The sequence below is a fragment of the Hyla sarda genome, chromosome 2, assembly GCF_029499605.1.
Source record: "Hyla sarda isolate aHylSar1 chromosome 2, aHylSar1.hap1, whole genome shotgun sequence".
NCBI lineage: Eukaryota > Metazoa > Chordata > Amphibia > Anura > Hylidae > Hyla > Hyla sarda.
In genome coordinates this window covers 394,817,122-394,835,020 of record NC_079190.1, presented here as the reverse complement: position 1 = coordinate 394,835,020, position 17,899 = coordinate 394,817,122, and the positions used below count along the sequence as shown (strand labels likewise).

The 17,899-nt window shown below is 42.5% G+C and overlaps 1 protein-coding gene across 9 annotated transcripts in view; it reads left to right on the top strand.

The window, feature by feature from the left end:
- The window catches only part of SMYD4 (SET and MYND domain containing 4), a 30,750-nt gene that overhangs the window by 821 nt on the left and 12,030 nt on the right, over positions 1-17,899 (top strand). For 4 of the 9 annotated variants that reach the window (XM_056558708.1, XM_056558705.1, XM_056558706.1 and 1 more), the window contains exons 2-3: positions 11,716-11,868; positions 14,849-14,993. In XM_056558708.1, coding sequence (XP_056414683.1) covers positions 11,735-11,868; positions 14,849-14,993 — 279 coding nt within the window. In that variant the 5' untranslated portion in view covers positions 11,716-11,734. Of the gene's footprint in view, positions 1-5,310; positions 5,427-6,077; positions 6,139-11,697; positions 11,869-14,848; positions 14,994-17,899 lie in introns of those variants that run through there. The other 5 variants (XM_056558701.1, XM_056558709.1, XM_056558710.1 and 2 more) reach the window with 3 other exon arrangements.

Genomic DNA, 17,899 nt, shown 5'->3' with positions numbered 1-17,899 from the left:
TACGGGGCAAAAATGAGCCAATCGGAGTCAGCGTCTCACTCCGGTCGGCTCATTGAAATGAATTACATAGGGGTGGCATACGGCAGGGATACGGGAGCGCAAGGTTTTAGCCCCCCCAGCCGTCCCGTATTGGTAAAAACATGATGTGAACTGAGGCTGGATTCACACGTGATTTAGGTTAAGGCTATGTACTGTATAGAGCTTCTGTCACAGGTATCCATTGGCATTGTGCTGAAAACAGGATGCAAACATATACTGTGGCGGAAAGCAGCGGGTGCCATTTATTTTAAAAGCCTAGTGACTGCGTTCAGGTCGTATGCGCTATTTTAAATGGACTGGGCAATGCAGCAGACCGTGCTTTTGAATCTGCTAAAAACAATACATATGACCCGAACTGAGTCACTAGGTGCTATGGAAATTAATGTCACCCCCTGCTTTCTGCTACAGTATATGTTCTTGACAGGATGCCGATGGAAACCGGGGGAGGAAGCCCTAAATGCAGAATGGACCTAGCATAATTTCTGTGGAAATTTAGGAGGAAAAAAGAATCTAAGAAAATCTTACTTAGATCTTATCCCCCTTTGCTAGTTAGGGCAACTGACCTTAAAATTTCTTCCCTTCAACCCCCCCCCCCCCCCCCCTTCCAGAAAAGTAGGCTTAGATTATTAATTCTCTCTACAAACAGCACACTCTTATTCTGTGTCTCCAGGAGTAGACTTTACATAAAGAAAATGAAGATGGCAACTCACCGATCCATGAAGATAGTATGTGTTTTATTTTCGAATAACACACCTGGACACCTGAGCGGGGAGGGTACTTTACCGATGCAGGGGCGTGCAATGGAAGGGCGCTGTTTCGTGCTGACGCATTTCCTCAGCCTAGCACACCTGGTCACCTGGCAGACACATGCCCTTTTACCTGGCTGATTAAATCTTTCAAGTACCTAGGGGTTCAAGTGCCCTCACAGTTAGACACTTTCCAGGTTAGTTTTATCCTTTACTGCACTCTCACACAAGTAGGGGTGCAGAGATTTCTCGTGGTTGGGCAGGAATAACATTCTGAAGATGCCCCTTCTGCCCAGACTTCTGTATCTCTTTTCTGCAACTCCAGTTGACCTGCCTCACCCCTTCTTTCAACGAATCACTTCTCTCTTCTCTGGCCTAGTTCCCTCCTCTGGCTCCTAAAACGATACTTGCTTCTATTGTACATGTCTGCCTCACATACGGTAGTTGACTAACTCACCTCTACTCTTGGCAGATGGTCCCTTGACATATGTTTTAGGCAGTTCAGACTCCCCCTTTTTCTCTCTTCCTTAGTTTTCCTGGGTCTCTCAATTGACATTGGATTGACCCTCAGGCCTCTCCTTGCTGTGGATAAGTTAAAGATAAGTATCTCCAACTGAAACATTTTTATATACTCGTAATTCTTGCATTCCTTCCGTGATTGCCGACTTCTTTTTCTTGCAAGTTTAGGAGAAGCATCTGGGTGAAGATTGGAGTAAGTCTTTGGTCTTATTCCACAAAACCTAATTGGTCTTATTTCATAAAACTTCCATCTCCAGCAAAGCGCAGGAGACCAATTACAAGATCTTGACTACATGGTATAGGATCAGGACCCTGCTCTCTCCTATACAGTGGGGCAAAAAAATATTTAGTCAGCCACAAATTATGCAAGTTCTCCCACTTAAAAAGATGAGAGAGGCCTGTAATCTTCATCATAGGTATACCTCAACTATGAGAAACATAATGAGAAAAAAAAATCCATAAAATCACATTGTCTAAATTTTAAAGTATTTATTTGCAAATGATAATGGAAAATAAGTAATTGGTCAATAACCGAAGGTCATTGCCCCATAACCTCTGAAGACATCACATCTGTGACAAAACATGTTAGGGGGGGGGGGGGGGGGGGGCGGCGGCGTTGTGAAGGATTTTAATAACATCATTAGCACTGCTAATAGCACACACTGCAGGTGTGCTGAAGATATTCAAGCGTCAGTGTCAGTCTGATAAAGGCTTTGGCTGAAATGCGTTAACTTGTACTTGCACTGTGTTTAAATAAACACATAACACTTGGCAGAAGAGTACAGTGAGTGCCGGGATTTCTTCTTTACTATTGCTATTTATTCCATGTGCCCCACCACGGGACTTGAGTGCCAACCCTTTTTGTTTTTTCCTGTAGTGCGTATACCATGAATCAGTGCACATAATGCTAGTTTTTTTATTCATTTCAGCTCACCGTTATAAGTTAAGTATTATAATATTACAGTGATATAACAAGTGGACTTTCCTGTTCAGTCCCATTTGGCTGAATTGCTTCTAAATTTAATACGAGTTATGTCCACCCCTCACTTGGGTCTTTGATCCTTGAGATCTTTCTTTTGGGCTTTTTAACAAATGTTCATCTCGATACTTTGTTATATACCCTTTGTTAGCAATGACAGAGGTGAAACGTATTCTGTATGTCTTCACAAGGTTTTCACACACTGTTGCTGGTATTTTGGCCCATGCCTCCGTGCAGATCTCCACTAGAGTAGTGATGTTTTGGGGCTGTCGCAGGGCAACACGAACTTTCAATTCCCTCCAAAGGTTTTCTATGGTGTTGAGATCTGAAGACTGGCTAGGCTATTCCAGGACCTTGAAATGCTTCTTACTAAGCTACTCGTTCGTTGCCTGGGTGGTGTTTGGGGTCATTGTCATGCTGAAAGACCCAGCCATGTTTCATCTTCAATGCCCTTGCTGATGAAAGGAGGTTTTCATTCAAAATCTCACCATACATGGTCCCATTCATTTGTTCCTTTCCACAGATCAGTCATCCTGGTCCCTTTGCTGAAAAACAGCCCCATGCTTCACAGTAGGTATGGTGTTCTTTGGATACAACCCGGCATCCAACAGGATGAGTTGAGTTTTTACCAAAAAGTTCTACTTTGGTTTTATCTGACCATATGACATTCTCTTAATACTCTTCTGGATCATCCAAATACTCTCTAGCAAACTTCAGACGGGCCCCGACATGTCTGGCACTGCAGGATTTGAGTCCCTGGCGGCATAGTGTGTTACTGATGGTAGCCTTTGTTACTTTGGTCCCAGCTCTCTGCAGGTCATTCACTAGGTCCCCTGTGTGGTTCTGGGATTTTTGCTCACCGTTCTTGTGATCATTTTGACACCACGGGGTGAGATCGCCAGATCGATTGAGATTATCAGTGGTCTTGTATGTCTTCCATTTTCTAATAATTGCTCCCACAGTTGATTTCACACCAAGCTGCTTGCCTATTGCAGATTCAGTCTTCCCAGCCTGGTGTAGGTCTACAATTTTGTTTCTGGTGTCCTTCGACAACTCTCTTGTCTTGTCTGGAGTGTGACGGTTTGAGGTTGTGGACAGGTGTCTTTTATACTGATAACAAGTTCAACCAGGTGCCATTAATACAGGTAACGAGTGGAGGACAAAGTAGACTCTTAAAGAAGAAGTTACAGATCTGTGAAAAATCTTGCTTGTTTGTAGGTGACCAAATACTTATTTTCCCCCATCATTTGCAAATAAATTCTTTAAAAATCAGACATTGATTTTATGGATTTTTTTTTCTCATTATGTCTCTCATAGTTGAGGTATACCTAGGATGAAAAATGCAGGCCTCTCATCTTTTTAAGTGGGAGAACTTGCACAATTGGTGGCTGACTTAAATACCTTTTTGCCCTACTGTATATCCTAATGTCTCTGGTAACTTCTGGCGATGCAGGGATCCAGGGGATCCATGCTGCTTGTGTGATTGTTCTATTCTAATTTGCAACCCTTCTGAACCCAGGTTCTTACATCTATACACCAAATCACATGCCAGGCTCCTTTAGGTTACTCCTTTAGATTCTTACTCTTGGCTACTCGCAGTTTCGTTCCCTGCCTTTGGAAATCCCCTATCCCACCAACCCTTTCGGAATGGCTATAGAAGGTCTCCCATCTCCATCAGATGGAGGAAGTGGTAGCCGATTATAAAAGCCAGCTGGAAAAATATCATAAGCTGTGGAGTCCATAGCTTTATTTTCTGGCCTCACTTGTTTTCACCGCTATGCACCTCTTTTGAGCTTTTAAGCTCTGAGGTCCATGGTTTCCCTCTTCTTCTGGGTTCCCTGTCTCCTTTTGCCTGGGATGGTCCTTGAGGATGCTCTGGTTTGCAAAGTAAAAGTCCTATGTTTTACCTTTCTGTTTTTTCTCCCCCTCCCCTTCCCCACTCCTCATCCTCCTCTGCCTTTTCCCTGGTTATTTTTGTTGAAATGCCATTTCCATTGTGTGTACATTAAGGGGGGTGCTTTTGGCACCCCTTTATTGTCAGCCTTGTGGCTGACCTGTATTGGATGTAATATTTTGTAGTGTGAATTTTGTGACCACTGGGCCCAAAGTCTCTCTATGATATGGACAGGCGGTCATTGCCTCTCCATTGTCTAAGGGAGGGTTCACACTACGTTTTCTCCCATACGGGAGCGCATACCGCAGGGGGGAGCTAAAACCTCGCGCTCCCGTATGCCTTCGTATGCGGTATGTCATTCATTTCAATAAGCCGGCCGGAGTGAAACGTTCGGTCCGGTCGGCTCATTTTTGCGCCGTATGCGCTTTTACAACCGGACCTAAAACTGTGGTCAACCACGGTTTGAGGTCCGGTCGTAAAAGCGCATACGGCGCAAAAATGAGCCGACCGGACCGAACGTTTCACTCCGGCCGGCTCATTGAAATGAATGACATACGGGAGCGCATACAAAGGCATACGGGAGCGCAAGGTTTTAGCTCCCCCTTGCCGTATGCGCTCCCGTATGGGAGAAAACGTAGTGTGAACCCAGCCTAAGAAAGTAGCCGAAATAGCTGAGTTTTCTACTAAGCTATATTTAGAAGCCCTATAGAGGGTGGGTGAATCAAGCAGAGGCTGAGCATGCCCACTTCTGCTCCATTTACTTGAAGGACAAGGGACCACTGTTCTAGCAGTTGAACGTCAGACCCCCACTGGTTGGACACGTTACATCTATAATGTGAAAAGGTCATAACTTTAAAGGGAACCTGTCAGGTCTCTGGGGACTAACACACCAGCCCAGAACCTGACACATTTGGAGAACATCATTCCAGTGCTGTTTTCCTCAGGTCTAAAGTTATTTTTTTGCTCGCTGCGGCATCGCCTAGACCAGTGGAGAACATCGTTGGAACCCTTATGTCTTGGAATCAGAGCCCCGGGGCTACATACTGGTCATACATATTCGTCCATTATCTTCTCATACAAGTATTGAGTGGTGTAAGAAACACTGACATTTTTCATTTTCTCCGATTTTTTAGTTGAAGTAAGTGATGCTAAGGAAACCTTGAGAACATTTAGTTACATTAATCGGTGAGAAGCCTGAGAGTCGGTGAAGGATTAGAATGAGAGGTAGACAACGCTCTGTCATTTACAGGTAGACTAAATATTATCTGCCAGGCAAATTGTTCTCCGCCAGAGCTATTGTCCTCCCCCAGCAAGACCCCATCATTAGCGCAGAATGCCTGATGCATTAGCATATCCTGAGTGGAAGGTGACAGCATAGAAGGCAATTATTTCATTAATATTTGACATAAGAGACCTGCTGTTTCTAAAAAAAAAAAAAGGCTTGCCACCTTAAAAATGTGAAATACAGTCATAATCTCTTTTCCTTTCAATTATTACTATTTTGGTACTAGCTACTACATGTGATTATACAGGGTACATATGCCTATACACAGGACTTTTGTAATATATCCCTAGTGTGAGTCTCTAAATAACTGTGATTAAACGGGGGCTGTCAGCAGATTACACTGCCCTAACCATAGGACTTTCAAAACCCTGACAAGCTCCCATGAACAAAATCATGTGTTTTTTTTTTAGGTGTTTTTGACCTCAAAAACCTTGCTGTTTTCGCTGAAAACCACTAATCATTAATTTCAGATGAAGCCCTATAAGAGGTGGGGGGGGGGGGGTTGGGGCGAGTTCTGTTTTTTTAATTATTTTTAATTTCCCATGTATATATTAATAAATAAATATATTCTTCAAAGTTTTTCTTATATTTTGCTCTTTTCATATGTCTTTATAGACGTAAGGGAGCAATGTTTTGGTCGCCCATGTGTCTACCCTCCAACATGGATGCAACACAAGTTAGACAACTCACAATGCTTTCTGCCTCTATAAGGACATTATGAGAAAACTTGTTATCAACATGCTTGCTATGTGTTTATTGTCATGATTTTTTCACTTTTAGAGTGCTTTTAGGTCTCATGAAATAGTGATTCATGAGGGTTCACAAAGGTGCGTCTTTTTTGACGCATCTGGGGGATGCATCTTCCAATGGTTTTAGTAGTTATATGGTTTCAATTGTGTGATTCACTATGTCATGACTATGATACACTTAATATGTCACATCTTGGGAACCCTGTTTTGTTGTGTGTTTCCCCATATATAAAAGGATGGTCCACATGTCTAAGGCACGTATTTTACTTAGATTGTAACATGACATAAGTATATATATATTTTTTAAGTTCTAGTTGATATGAGGTGGCACATACATATTTTTTTTTCAAACATGTTGTCTGGTCAATTACGCATTTAATTATATGCAAACAGGTATCTATTGATGGTATGGTAGGGCTAGAGGAGCATACATTTATGATCATTCCTGCCACTAATGTAGGGCCCCCAAATATCTGTTCACTATAGCAATACAATCATGCCCCTCTTCCTAATACATGATGTGCCCCACTGCCCAACTTCCTTCTAAAATTAGAGTTATTGAGCATACAGGTCTCATTTGCGAGAACTAGGTGACTGGGTTCAATTTGCGCATGTGCAGTGTGCGAATTATGCAAACCTCTGGCTGATTGTAGCATGCGCAGTGAGCTCATTACGCAAATTGATATGTACATGCGCAGTGCGTGTATCACGCAAATTACGCAATTTCTGGTTTCTCGGCATGTGACACATGTCGTGGACCTCCTGGTCACATCAGATGCAATGGCGGTAGGTTAACATGAAACCCAGCACACACAGGTGAGACAAGTATCTTACATTACAGCTTGGATTGGCTAACTTGGTATACACACAGGTGTTACTGATATGGAAGCATACTCATAACATAGCACACCTCACTCCTGAGGAAGCTGTCTTATAGGACAGCAGAACGTGTGGAGCTGCTGTGTCCCCACGCTTGGTTGGGGAGGTAGTCCCTGGTACATATACACTAGGGATCGACCGATATTGATTTTTTTAGAGCCGATAATGATAACATGTGAACTTTCAGGCCGATAACTTATACCGATATTCCGTGCATTTTAATTCCCCGCCCCAAATATCCTTGGTAAAATGAGGGTACGTGTGTGTGTGTGCGGGTATACCCTGATAAACTGTTTCTGCATGCACTTTAAATCAATGAACTGCAGCGGCTTTTGCGGGGGCCAGAGACCGCCGCCGCCGCCACCCGCTTCTCTCCCCCTGCCTATCCTGAGTCCAACCACCGCCGCTGCCTTAGTCCGCCACTGGTGCCCCATTGCGTCCCCACATCCTCGGTTTTATAATTACCTGTTCCCGGGGTCCACGCTTCTTCTGGCTCTTGCGGCGTCCTGCGCTGTTGCTGTGCAATGACGAGTGCCGTCCTCAACGCAACGTCACTGTCGGTAGCCAGCTCAGGACGCCGCCGGAGCCAGAAGTAGAACGGACCCCGGGAACAGGTAATTATAAAACTGGGGATGGGGGAGGCATTGGGGCATCGGCGGCGGATTTGGTTGTTAGTTATTCGGATTATAATCCTCCACCAGTACTATTTGTGGTGTGCATCTTTATAAAGTGGCTAGCTTTCCTCTTTTTTTGATTCATAGTTGCTCATAGCCACTGATATCACCCCTATTCTTTACCTTTTATAGTGGTGCCCATCTTTGACATATGCATATGTGACAAGACTGAAAAAATCTTGCCGCCATCTAGAGACCTGCTAAGAATTTACCATATTTATAAAAAAAATATGGTCAATAAATTTGGTATATCTTTACACACTTTCATTTTTTGTCTAACCTTTAACCACTTATTGATTGGCTTAATTTGTGCCATAGTTTGATGCACTTTTGGTGCATTATACGTCACAGGGCCTTGCCCCTTTCTAACCAAGTCATATACCTCCCTAGTAAAAAAAAAAAAAATTGTCCAAAATACAATAAATTTAGTGCACAGCACAAATTTTTAAAAGGTGCCAAGCATAGGGAGAAGTTTCTGCTGGGTGACTCCCCATGTGGCTCAACTTGATTGATGGGTCTCTCGCTATACATGTGAAGAAAACATACATGCTGGCACTCCATTCATAGCCTGTTGGATTGATGGAGATAGCAGAGTGCTGTGTTCTGTAGTCTCTCTCAGTCCCACATACTGTTTATGGAGCAGAAGTGCATACTCCTGGCTTGCGAATCGGCCTGCTGTGTGAGCCAGCGATGTGTCACAGAGCCTCAGTGCATAGAGCAGCCAATTGTCAGCTTTGAGGAGTGAAGGACAAAGTTTCCACATAAGTGAGAGCAAGCAAGCAAATGACCCCTCCCCTTCGATGAACTGCATGCATAGTAAGTAACATAAACAAGGGAATTTGGAGCCATAAAAGGATGAGAACCAGGATTTCAGGATCAGCATTAGTTAAAGAAGCACGATAGTGGAATATAACTCATCCTCTATCTGAATTTATGCAGTCATGGCTGTAAATGTTGGCACCCCTACAATTTTTCTAGAAAATGAATTATTTCTGACAGAAAAGGATTGCAGTAACACATGTTTTGATATACACATGTTTATTCCCTTTGTGTGTATTGGAACTAAACCAAAAAAGGGAGGAAAAAAAGCAAATTAGACATAAGGGCATACCGAACTCCAAAAATGGTCTGGATAAAATTATTGGAACCATTTCAAAATTGTGGAAAAATAAGATTGTTTCAAACATGTGGTGCCCCTTTAAACTCACCTGGGGCAAGTAACAGGTGTGGGCAATATAAAAATTACACCTGAAAGCAGATGAAAAGGAGAGAAGTTCACTTAGTTTTTGCATTAGAAAGAGGAGAAGAGAACTGTCTCAGGACTTGAGAACCAAATTGTGGAAAAATATCAACAATCTCAAGGTTACAAGTCCATCTCCAGACATCTAGATTTGCATTTGTCCACAGTGCGCAACATTATCAAGAAGTTTGCAACCCATGGCACTGTAGCTAATCGGATGGAAGAGAAAAATTTATGCAAGGTGTCAACGCAGGACAGTTCAGATGTTAAATGAGCAGCCCCAAACAAGTTCCAAAGATATGCAAGCTGTCCTGCAGGCTCAGGGAGCATCAGTGTCAGTGCAAACTATCCGTCGAAATTTTAAATGAAATGAAACGCTATGGCAGGAGTTCCAGGAGGACCCCACTGCTGGCACAGAGACATAAAAAAGCAAGATTATATTTTGCCAAAATTAACTTGAGTAAGCCGAAATCCTTCTGGGAAAATGTCTTGTGGACAGATGAGACCAAGATAGAGCTTTTTGGTAAAGCACATCATTCTACTGTTTACCTTAAACAGAATGAGTCCTACAAAGAAAAGAACACTGTACCTACAGTGAAATATGGTGGAGGGTCAATGATGTTTTGGGGTTGTTTTGCTGCCTCTAGCACTGGGTGCCTTGAATGTGTGCAAGGCACCATGAAATCTGAGGATTACCAACAGATTTTGGGTCGCACTGTACAACCCAGTGTCAGAAAACTGGGTTTGCGTCCGAGATCTTGGGTTTTCCAGTAGGACAATGACCCCAAACATACGTAAAAAATTACCCAGAAATGGATGGCAACAAAGCGCTGGAGAGTTCTGAAGTTACATAGTTAGTACGGTCGAAAAAAGACATATGCCAATCAAGTTCAACCAGGGAATTAAGGGGTAGGGGTGTGGCGCGATATTGGGGAAGGGATGAGATTTTATATTTCTTCATAAGCATTAATGTTATTTTGTTCCAGGAATGTATCTAATCCTGTTTTAAAGCTGTTAATTGTTCCTGCTGTGACCAGTTCCTGAGGTAGACCGTCCCATAAATTCACAGTCCTCACGGTAAAGAAGGCGTGTCACCCCTGAGAAGGCGTGGCAGCAATAAGTCCAGATCTAAATCCGATGGAACACCTGTGAAGAGATCTTATTGCTGTTGGGAAAAGGCGCCCTTCCAATAAGAGACCTGGAGCAGGTAGAGTGGTCCAACATTCTGGCTGAGAGGTGTAAGAAGCTTATTGATAGTTATAGGAAGCGACTGATTTCAGTAATTTTTTCCCAAAGGGTGTGCAACTAAATATTAAGTTAACGGTGCCAATAATTTTCTCCAGCCCATTTTTGGAGTTTTGTGTGACATTATGTCCAACTTAGCTTTTTTTCCTCCCTTTTTTGGTTTAGTTCCAATACGCACAAAGGGAATAAATATGTGCATAGCAAAACATGTTACTGCAATCCTTTTCTGTGAGAAATACTTCATTTTCTAGAAAAATTTCAGGGGTGCCAACATTTATGGCCATGACTGTAGATGGCGGGGTTCCATTCGCTGGGGCCCCTGCCATCTCTGGTACGGGGCCGCGGCAGTCCGCAGGAAGCGCTCAGCCATCCCCAGCTGTATCTCTATGGGATACATGGAGGGGGGTGTCGGCCGCCCCTTTCTGCGGATTGGCGTGGCCCCGTACAGGAGATTTTCAGTCCGTGTCAAAAATCGGACATGCTGAGAACATGACCAGATTGTAGTCACTAGCTGACTACGATCGGGTTTGCTGCCCCATAGAAGTTAATGGGTTAGTACCTGTCCCTGCACAGATACGATTTCACCTGATTTGAGCTTCCGAAACCGTATATGTGCAGCGAAGACTCAAGTCCTGATGTGAACCCAGCCTTAATGGAGAACTCCAGAATATAAAAATTGTCCCCCATACTGCCGGCAGTAAAAAAATAAAGATGTACATACCTTCCTCCGCTCCCCCAGGGCCTCCGGTAACTGGCTCCGGTCTCCGCCACGATCCTCTTCCTTGTTGCCGGTGGTCGGCGAGTCATACTGCACTCAGCCAATCACCAGCCGCAGTGAAGTCCCTGCTCGGCCAGGGATAGGCTGAGCGTCAGTGTGACGTTTTCGGCCCCGGCAGCAGGTGCCAGTGTAGTGAAGATTTTTGTGTCCTGAAGCGTTCTCACTCGGGACTTAACTGCGGCCGGTGATTGGCTGAGCGCAGTATGACTCGCCGACCACCGGCAACCAGAAAGAGGATCACGGTGGAGACCAGAGCCGGTTACCGGAGGCCCCGGGGGAGCGGAGGAAGGTATGTACATCTTTATTTTTTTACTGACGGCAGTATGGGGGACAATTTTTATATTCCGGAGTTCTCCTGTAAATGTTGCAACACTGCCTTACATAGGTCTCCAGCGGTGCAAAAGAACTGTCTTTAAATGCCTTCTCATTTGCTGACTCTGTCATAGTCTACTTAGTCAACCAAAGCGGACAAGAAAGCTGTAGAAAAGTCTTATCTCAATGTGTCTTCTAGAGAACAGTGTGAAAACTGCAATGTGTTTTAAGATATTTTATGGATTTGTATATCGATTGCCAAATAACAAATATTTAAAATCAAATAAATAAAAAATTGTAAAAATCTGATTTAAATAATGTCAGATCATTATATACATCACACTTGTGTTATATTCAGATTACTCTTTGTGTGCAGCTCTGAATTACTGAAGTTAATGGAGCTTCCCGTTGCAAAGTGGCAAGACTATGCGCAATGCAAGTGGTCCCAGCTATCCTCACATGAAAAAGGAAAGTTTTCTCCAGGATCAGATCTTAAGGAGAGTTTCGATGCGTGTTGGTTATACCTCCAGTAAGTATGATTCTGTATAGAAATATAGTTAGAACACTCAGAAAATGAGGAATATATTCAGATCTAACGGCAAAGGCACCTTTTTAAACATCTTTAACCTCTTAAAGGGGTACTCCGCTCCTAGACATCTTATCCCCTATCCAAAGGATAGGGTACCCGCGCAATCTCTCCAGCAGCACCCCCTTTACCAGCTGCACGGAGCGAAGAACTCTCCATGGCTGATGACGGGTGATACAGGGACCAAAGTATTGTGACATCATGACCCCTCACCCTCGTGACATCACGCTCCGCCTCCTCAATGCAAGCCTATGGGAGGGGGTATGATTGCCGCCAGTGCCAGGACCCCTGAAATCAGACAAATTATCTATCCTTTGGATAGGGGATAAGATGTCTAGTGGCGAAGTACCCCTTTAATGCCTCATAATGTACATGTACACCCAAAAGTTGCAAAATTGCATTGTTTTTTTTTCTCAAATTTGCCACACAAATGTCTTTTTTGTTTCACTGCCAATTTTTTTTGTAAAATGAGCGATGTCATTACAAAGTACAATTTGTCCTGCTTAAAGGGGTATTCCAGGCAAAACCTTTTTATATATATATATATATATATATATATATATATATATATATATATATATATATCAACTGGCTCCGGAAAGTTAAACAGATTTGTAAATTACTTCTATTAAAAAATCTTAATCCTTCCAATAGTTATTAGCTTCTGAAGTTTTCTGTCTAACTGCTCAATGATGATGTCAAGTCCCGGGAGCTGTGCATGATGGGAGAATATCCCCATAGGAATTGCACAGCTCCCGGGACGTGAGTCATCAGAGAGCAGTTAGACAGAAAACAACAACTCAACTTCAGAAGCTAATAACTATTGGAAGGGTTAAGATTTTTTAATAGAAGTAATTTACAAATCTGTTTAACTTTCCGGAGCCAGTTGATATATTAAAAAAAAGTTTGGGCCTGGAATACCCCTTTAAAACAAGCCCCATATGACCCTGTAGGTAGAAAATTGAAACAGTTATAACTATTAAAGAGGAAATAAAAAATTGCTTGTTTAATATATGCTATTAGGGAATTCTAAGTTAATAAATAGGTCCAAAGCAGTTACAAAGAGTGTCTCTACTGGAGGGCCTGTCCTACATTGTGCAGACAACCCATTGACTTGAATGGGCATTATATCATGCTTAAAGGGGTACTCCAGAGGAAAATAAATGTTTTTAAATCAACTGGTGACAGAAATTTATGTAGATTTGCAAATTACCGTACTTTTATTTAAAAATCTTATGCTCTCAGTGCTTATCTGCTGCTGTATGCTCCAGGGAAAGTTCTGTAGTTCTGACACCTCTGTCCATGTATGGAACTGTCTGTCAGCAGAGAGCACTGTAGTCAAACTGGAAAGAACTACACAACTTCCTCTGGAGCATACAGCAGCTGATAAGTACCGGAAGAATTAAGATAAAAAAAAAAAAAAGAGTAATTAACAAATTGTCTGCATAACATTTTCTTTGGGAAAACTCACAACATTTAAAGTAGCAGCACAAAATATCAGCACAAAAAAGTGCAGATATCAACCTGCTGGTAAAAGAAAGAGACCAACACGGGCGCGCCTCACTTATTACCACTTGGAATGCAGAGGGCAATGAGAAAGCCCCTAAGTAATGGCCGCTCACCTTGGAGCAAGTAAAAACTTGCGTATCAACCCACATAAGGGGTTACAATGGTTGTTGGAACAGCTGCTGTGCCTTTGGTCGCAAGAGGAGGAAACCCAGTCCTGAGTGAAGTAGTACAAGTGGAGGAAAAATGACCGTGGAGAGGTGCTGCTGTTTCCAAAAGGAGTGGAATAAACCCGAGCCAGAGAAGCAGGAGTTGGCAAAAAACACTGTAGGGTTTATTAAAGTGTAAAATAAACAGATTACGCGCCACCCTCTTCTTCAGATAAGTGTCTTACTGATTTCTTACTGATCTGGGGGTGGCTCCCAGAAACATGTAATTTCAGTTTATTTTACACTTTAATAAACCCTTCAGTGTTTTTGCCAACTCCTGCTTCTCTGGCTCGGGTTTATTCCACGCCTTTTGGAAACGGCAGCGCCTCCCCACAGTCATTTTTCCTCCACTTGTACTACAGATATCAACCTGGATTTTGGAGCAAATTATGCTGTGAATATGTTGTGGATTTTCTTGAATTTCCTCCATTGACTTCAATAGGGAGTCTGTTCAGTATTACACATTTTGCTGTGGAAATGCAGCAATACGTTTTATTTATAGTTTTTCTATTTACGCATTCTGCTCAGTTTTAGGAAGTCAGCAACAAATCTGCATGATATATGTATATATTGTTGCTGAAATGCTGTGGATAATGGAGTAGCCATTCCCACACACCTTCCTCCAGTCTTGACCCCTAGTATGATAGTTGTGGGACATTTCTTTTAGTTTTGGTTGGATATGTTAAAGTGAAGGGAATGTTAGGTGTAACAGACATGAAGGAGCGCTATAGTCCTGCCACAGTTGACGGGAAATTGTATTATCAGTCAGGCAAAACTTCACAGCTAACTGGAGATACAAGTGATAGTAATTTATCTTACTAGTTGCCTCGCGTTCCATTTCACCACTGCAAAATTGCTGACCTGTTAGATAAAGCAGCTGCAATCCAGTCTGTAACTGAGTTGACTCCTACGGGTCAGTACGTTTCTGCGCAAAACTTGCAATCATTCTGATCTGTCACAGATAGATCTAGTGTGAGATCAGCTGTGACTTCTATTAAGAGAACAATAATGTGTTCTTTCCTATTCAGTACACAGCGTGAAGAGATGTTTTTAGATCACATGAAGAACCTTTTTTTTTTTTTTTTTTTAAATGAATGAATAATGGCAACTCTTATGTCAAAGTCAAGCAGAGGGGACTGGGTTTGCATAGAGCACAGAGCATGTGTATGCGCACGGTACCAGCACCTGTCTTTAATTTTTCTCCACAGGCAGGAAGAAGAGGAGGTATTAGAAAGGTTGAGCAGCGATCTGAGTGTTGGAAAAGAACCTCATGCTGTGCTATTCTACAAGGATGAGGGAAACAAGAGGTTTGGAAGAAAACAGTACACAGCTGCGACAGTACTATATACCAAGGTACAAGTGGCAGTCAAATCCCTCTTTCTTTTTTATGCCAGCCCGCATAATGCAGAATAACATTGCGTTCTGTAATAACCACTTCAGTGAAATTTAAGTAAAAAGATCAATTCTATCAATAAGGTAAAACGTTTAGTTAAAGTGTTACCTGCAATGAGCCTTCAGTTACAGTTCAGGGAACTGCATATACAATACTACATTGCCTAAGTATACATAATAGAACTAAAGTTCTTATTATGCTCCTTGTCAGCTGAGTTTGTTATTTTGTTAGAATTATGGGGGAAATTTACTAAAATTGGTTTAACAGTTTGTTAGAATGTTGCTGTGTGTCCCATATATCTCATTGTGTCAAAATTCTCTTCTGGAAGTGACCAAGCAATGTAAAGCATTACAGAGGTTGAGCAACAGTGTTAAAGGGGACTTGCATGGAGGGGGCGTGACGTGATGTCACAAGGAGTGTGGTCGTGATGTCACGACCCCCGCAGTCCGCACCTGGCGTTTGAAGCAAAGTGTTCTGAACACTGGGGCAGTGGAGTACCCCTTTAAGGCTCCGATACATATTAGACATGTGGCAACCAAACCTGGTCTTGCAGAGGTTTTCCCCATATTTTTATTCATAATACATGAAAGCTCACACAAGAATTGGGGGATTGGGATAGAGCTTTTGGATGAATGCTTGTTCTGTTAGGGCTACTTTTTAAGCTCTGTTCACATCTTATTTTTTAAAGCATGTCTAAGACACATACCATGAGAATTCTCTGATGTATGCCTGACATGCCACTATAAATGCATGTACCAACTATTGACTGCGCATTATGGCCCAGATTTATCAAACTGCCTGAGGGAAAAAAAGTGGAATTATTTTCCCACAGCAACCAATCACAGCTCAGGTTTCACTTCACCAGAGCTTGTAAGCTGAGCTGTGATTGGTCGCTGTGGGAAAATCTCTCCGTTTTTTCTCTCACACAGTTTGATAAATCTCGGCCGTGAGAAAAATGTTATGCTGATGCATGTCCATCCAAAATATACATAGATAGGAACAGGGCTGTGGAGTCGGTAGATGAATGTTCCGACTCCACAGTTTTTTGTACTTCCGACTTCTCTGTATTAATATGCGAATGTATTTATAAACACTTAGAGTTGAATCCAAGAAGCTGTTCCACCAAGTTCTTCTAAGCTCTTCTAGCAGAGAGAGGTAGTTGGGCAGAAGCTGCTGCCTTCTCCTTTTTGTGTGCTGATCTGCTGCTGAAGATAGGGCAGTGGGAGGATCTAGGAATGGGCATTTATTATAAAACATGATTTCCCTAGTAGAATCCCATAGTCATGTTTAAAGTTTAAGCTAACAATCGGAGTTTACAAGTTTTTATAGCCTTAGCTGAATTGCAGCAGTTTTTCCAATGGTTTACAGCTTCAGTCTTGAACTATTGATCCTCCATTCCCTTCACTTATACAAGTGTCTCTAGTCCTGCAAAAAACATATTTACTTAAAGGGGTACTCCACCCCTAGACATCTTATTCCCTATTCAAAGGATAGGGGATAAGATGTCTGATCTCGGGGGTCCCGCCAGTGGGGACCTTCGCAATATAGCACGCAGCACCCACCTGTTACTGCTCTGGAAGCGCTGGAGGGTCTGGCTCCCGACCACTTCCGGAGCATTAACAGGTGGGTGCTGCGTGCTATATTGCGGGGGTCCCCAGCGGCAGGACCCCAGCGGCAGGACCCCCGCGATCAGACATCTTATCCTCTATCCTTTGGACAGGGGATAAGATGTCTAGGGGTGGAGTACCCCTTTAATCCCTTATCAGTGAGAGGCTAGGTTACCCATGAATTCCCTGTAACAGCAGAACACAACACTATGGAAAGTATAAGTATTGCAGCTCCTAATTGTGCGTTGCGTGCCATATAGTGAAGCACATGAAAAGCATGCTTCTTCACGGTCACTTAACGTGTTCGTTTTGCGGTTACATGAGGCACTGCATGCATTGGCCTTTAGTCTTACAGTAGAGAAGTCATTAATTATAACTTTTTGTGAATTGGGACATTTAAACTTGCTTTTTTTTTTTTTTATCCAATCTAAATTTAGTAGGAGTCGGAGTCGGTGCATTTTTTGCCGACTCCAGGTACCCAAAATTTCGTCCGACTCCTCGATTCCGACTCCACGGCCCTGGATAGGAATACTTACAACATGTCCTAAAATCATGATGTAAAACAGCTGATTTGAGAGTCATTCTATGGTGCTGTTGCTGATTATGACTACTTTTTGACTCTTTTGTTCTGCTTCTTTTGTATAAAGTTACGAAGTCCATGGGGGAGATTTCTCAAATCCTGTCCAGAGAAAAAGTTGCCCATAGCAACCAATTAGATTCCTTCTTTCATTTTTGAAAAGGCCTCTGAAAAATTAAAGAAACCATCTGATTGGTTGCTATGGGCAACTCGGCAACTTTTCCTCTGGACAGGTTTTGATAAATCTCCCCCATGGGTGCATGCTGTACCTTTATATGCTGCTGATTTTTATGTCACATTTCTTGAGAGACCCCTACCTAATAGAGCCAGACTCTTGGAGAGAGATGAACATGTGTCTGTGCTTTATTTCTTCTGACCAATGTTAAACATTGTTAGATAAGAATACAGTCTGATGTCATATGACTAAATAATTTCTCTGACAAAGTTTGACTAAGAGGACTGTGTGTGTGCCTGAAATGCGTTAGATTGTTTCCCTGCTATCCTGATGTTTGTATCCTGTATTATATAAAATAATATAGAGAGTGAGCTGATTGAACTTTTACTTAGTCTGATGTTGTAGCATTGAGTATACAATGCATTTGGAAAGTCTTCTCACCCTTTCACTTTTTAAACATTTAGTTATGTTGCTGCCTTGTGTTACAATGAAAAAACATTTCAAGTT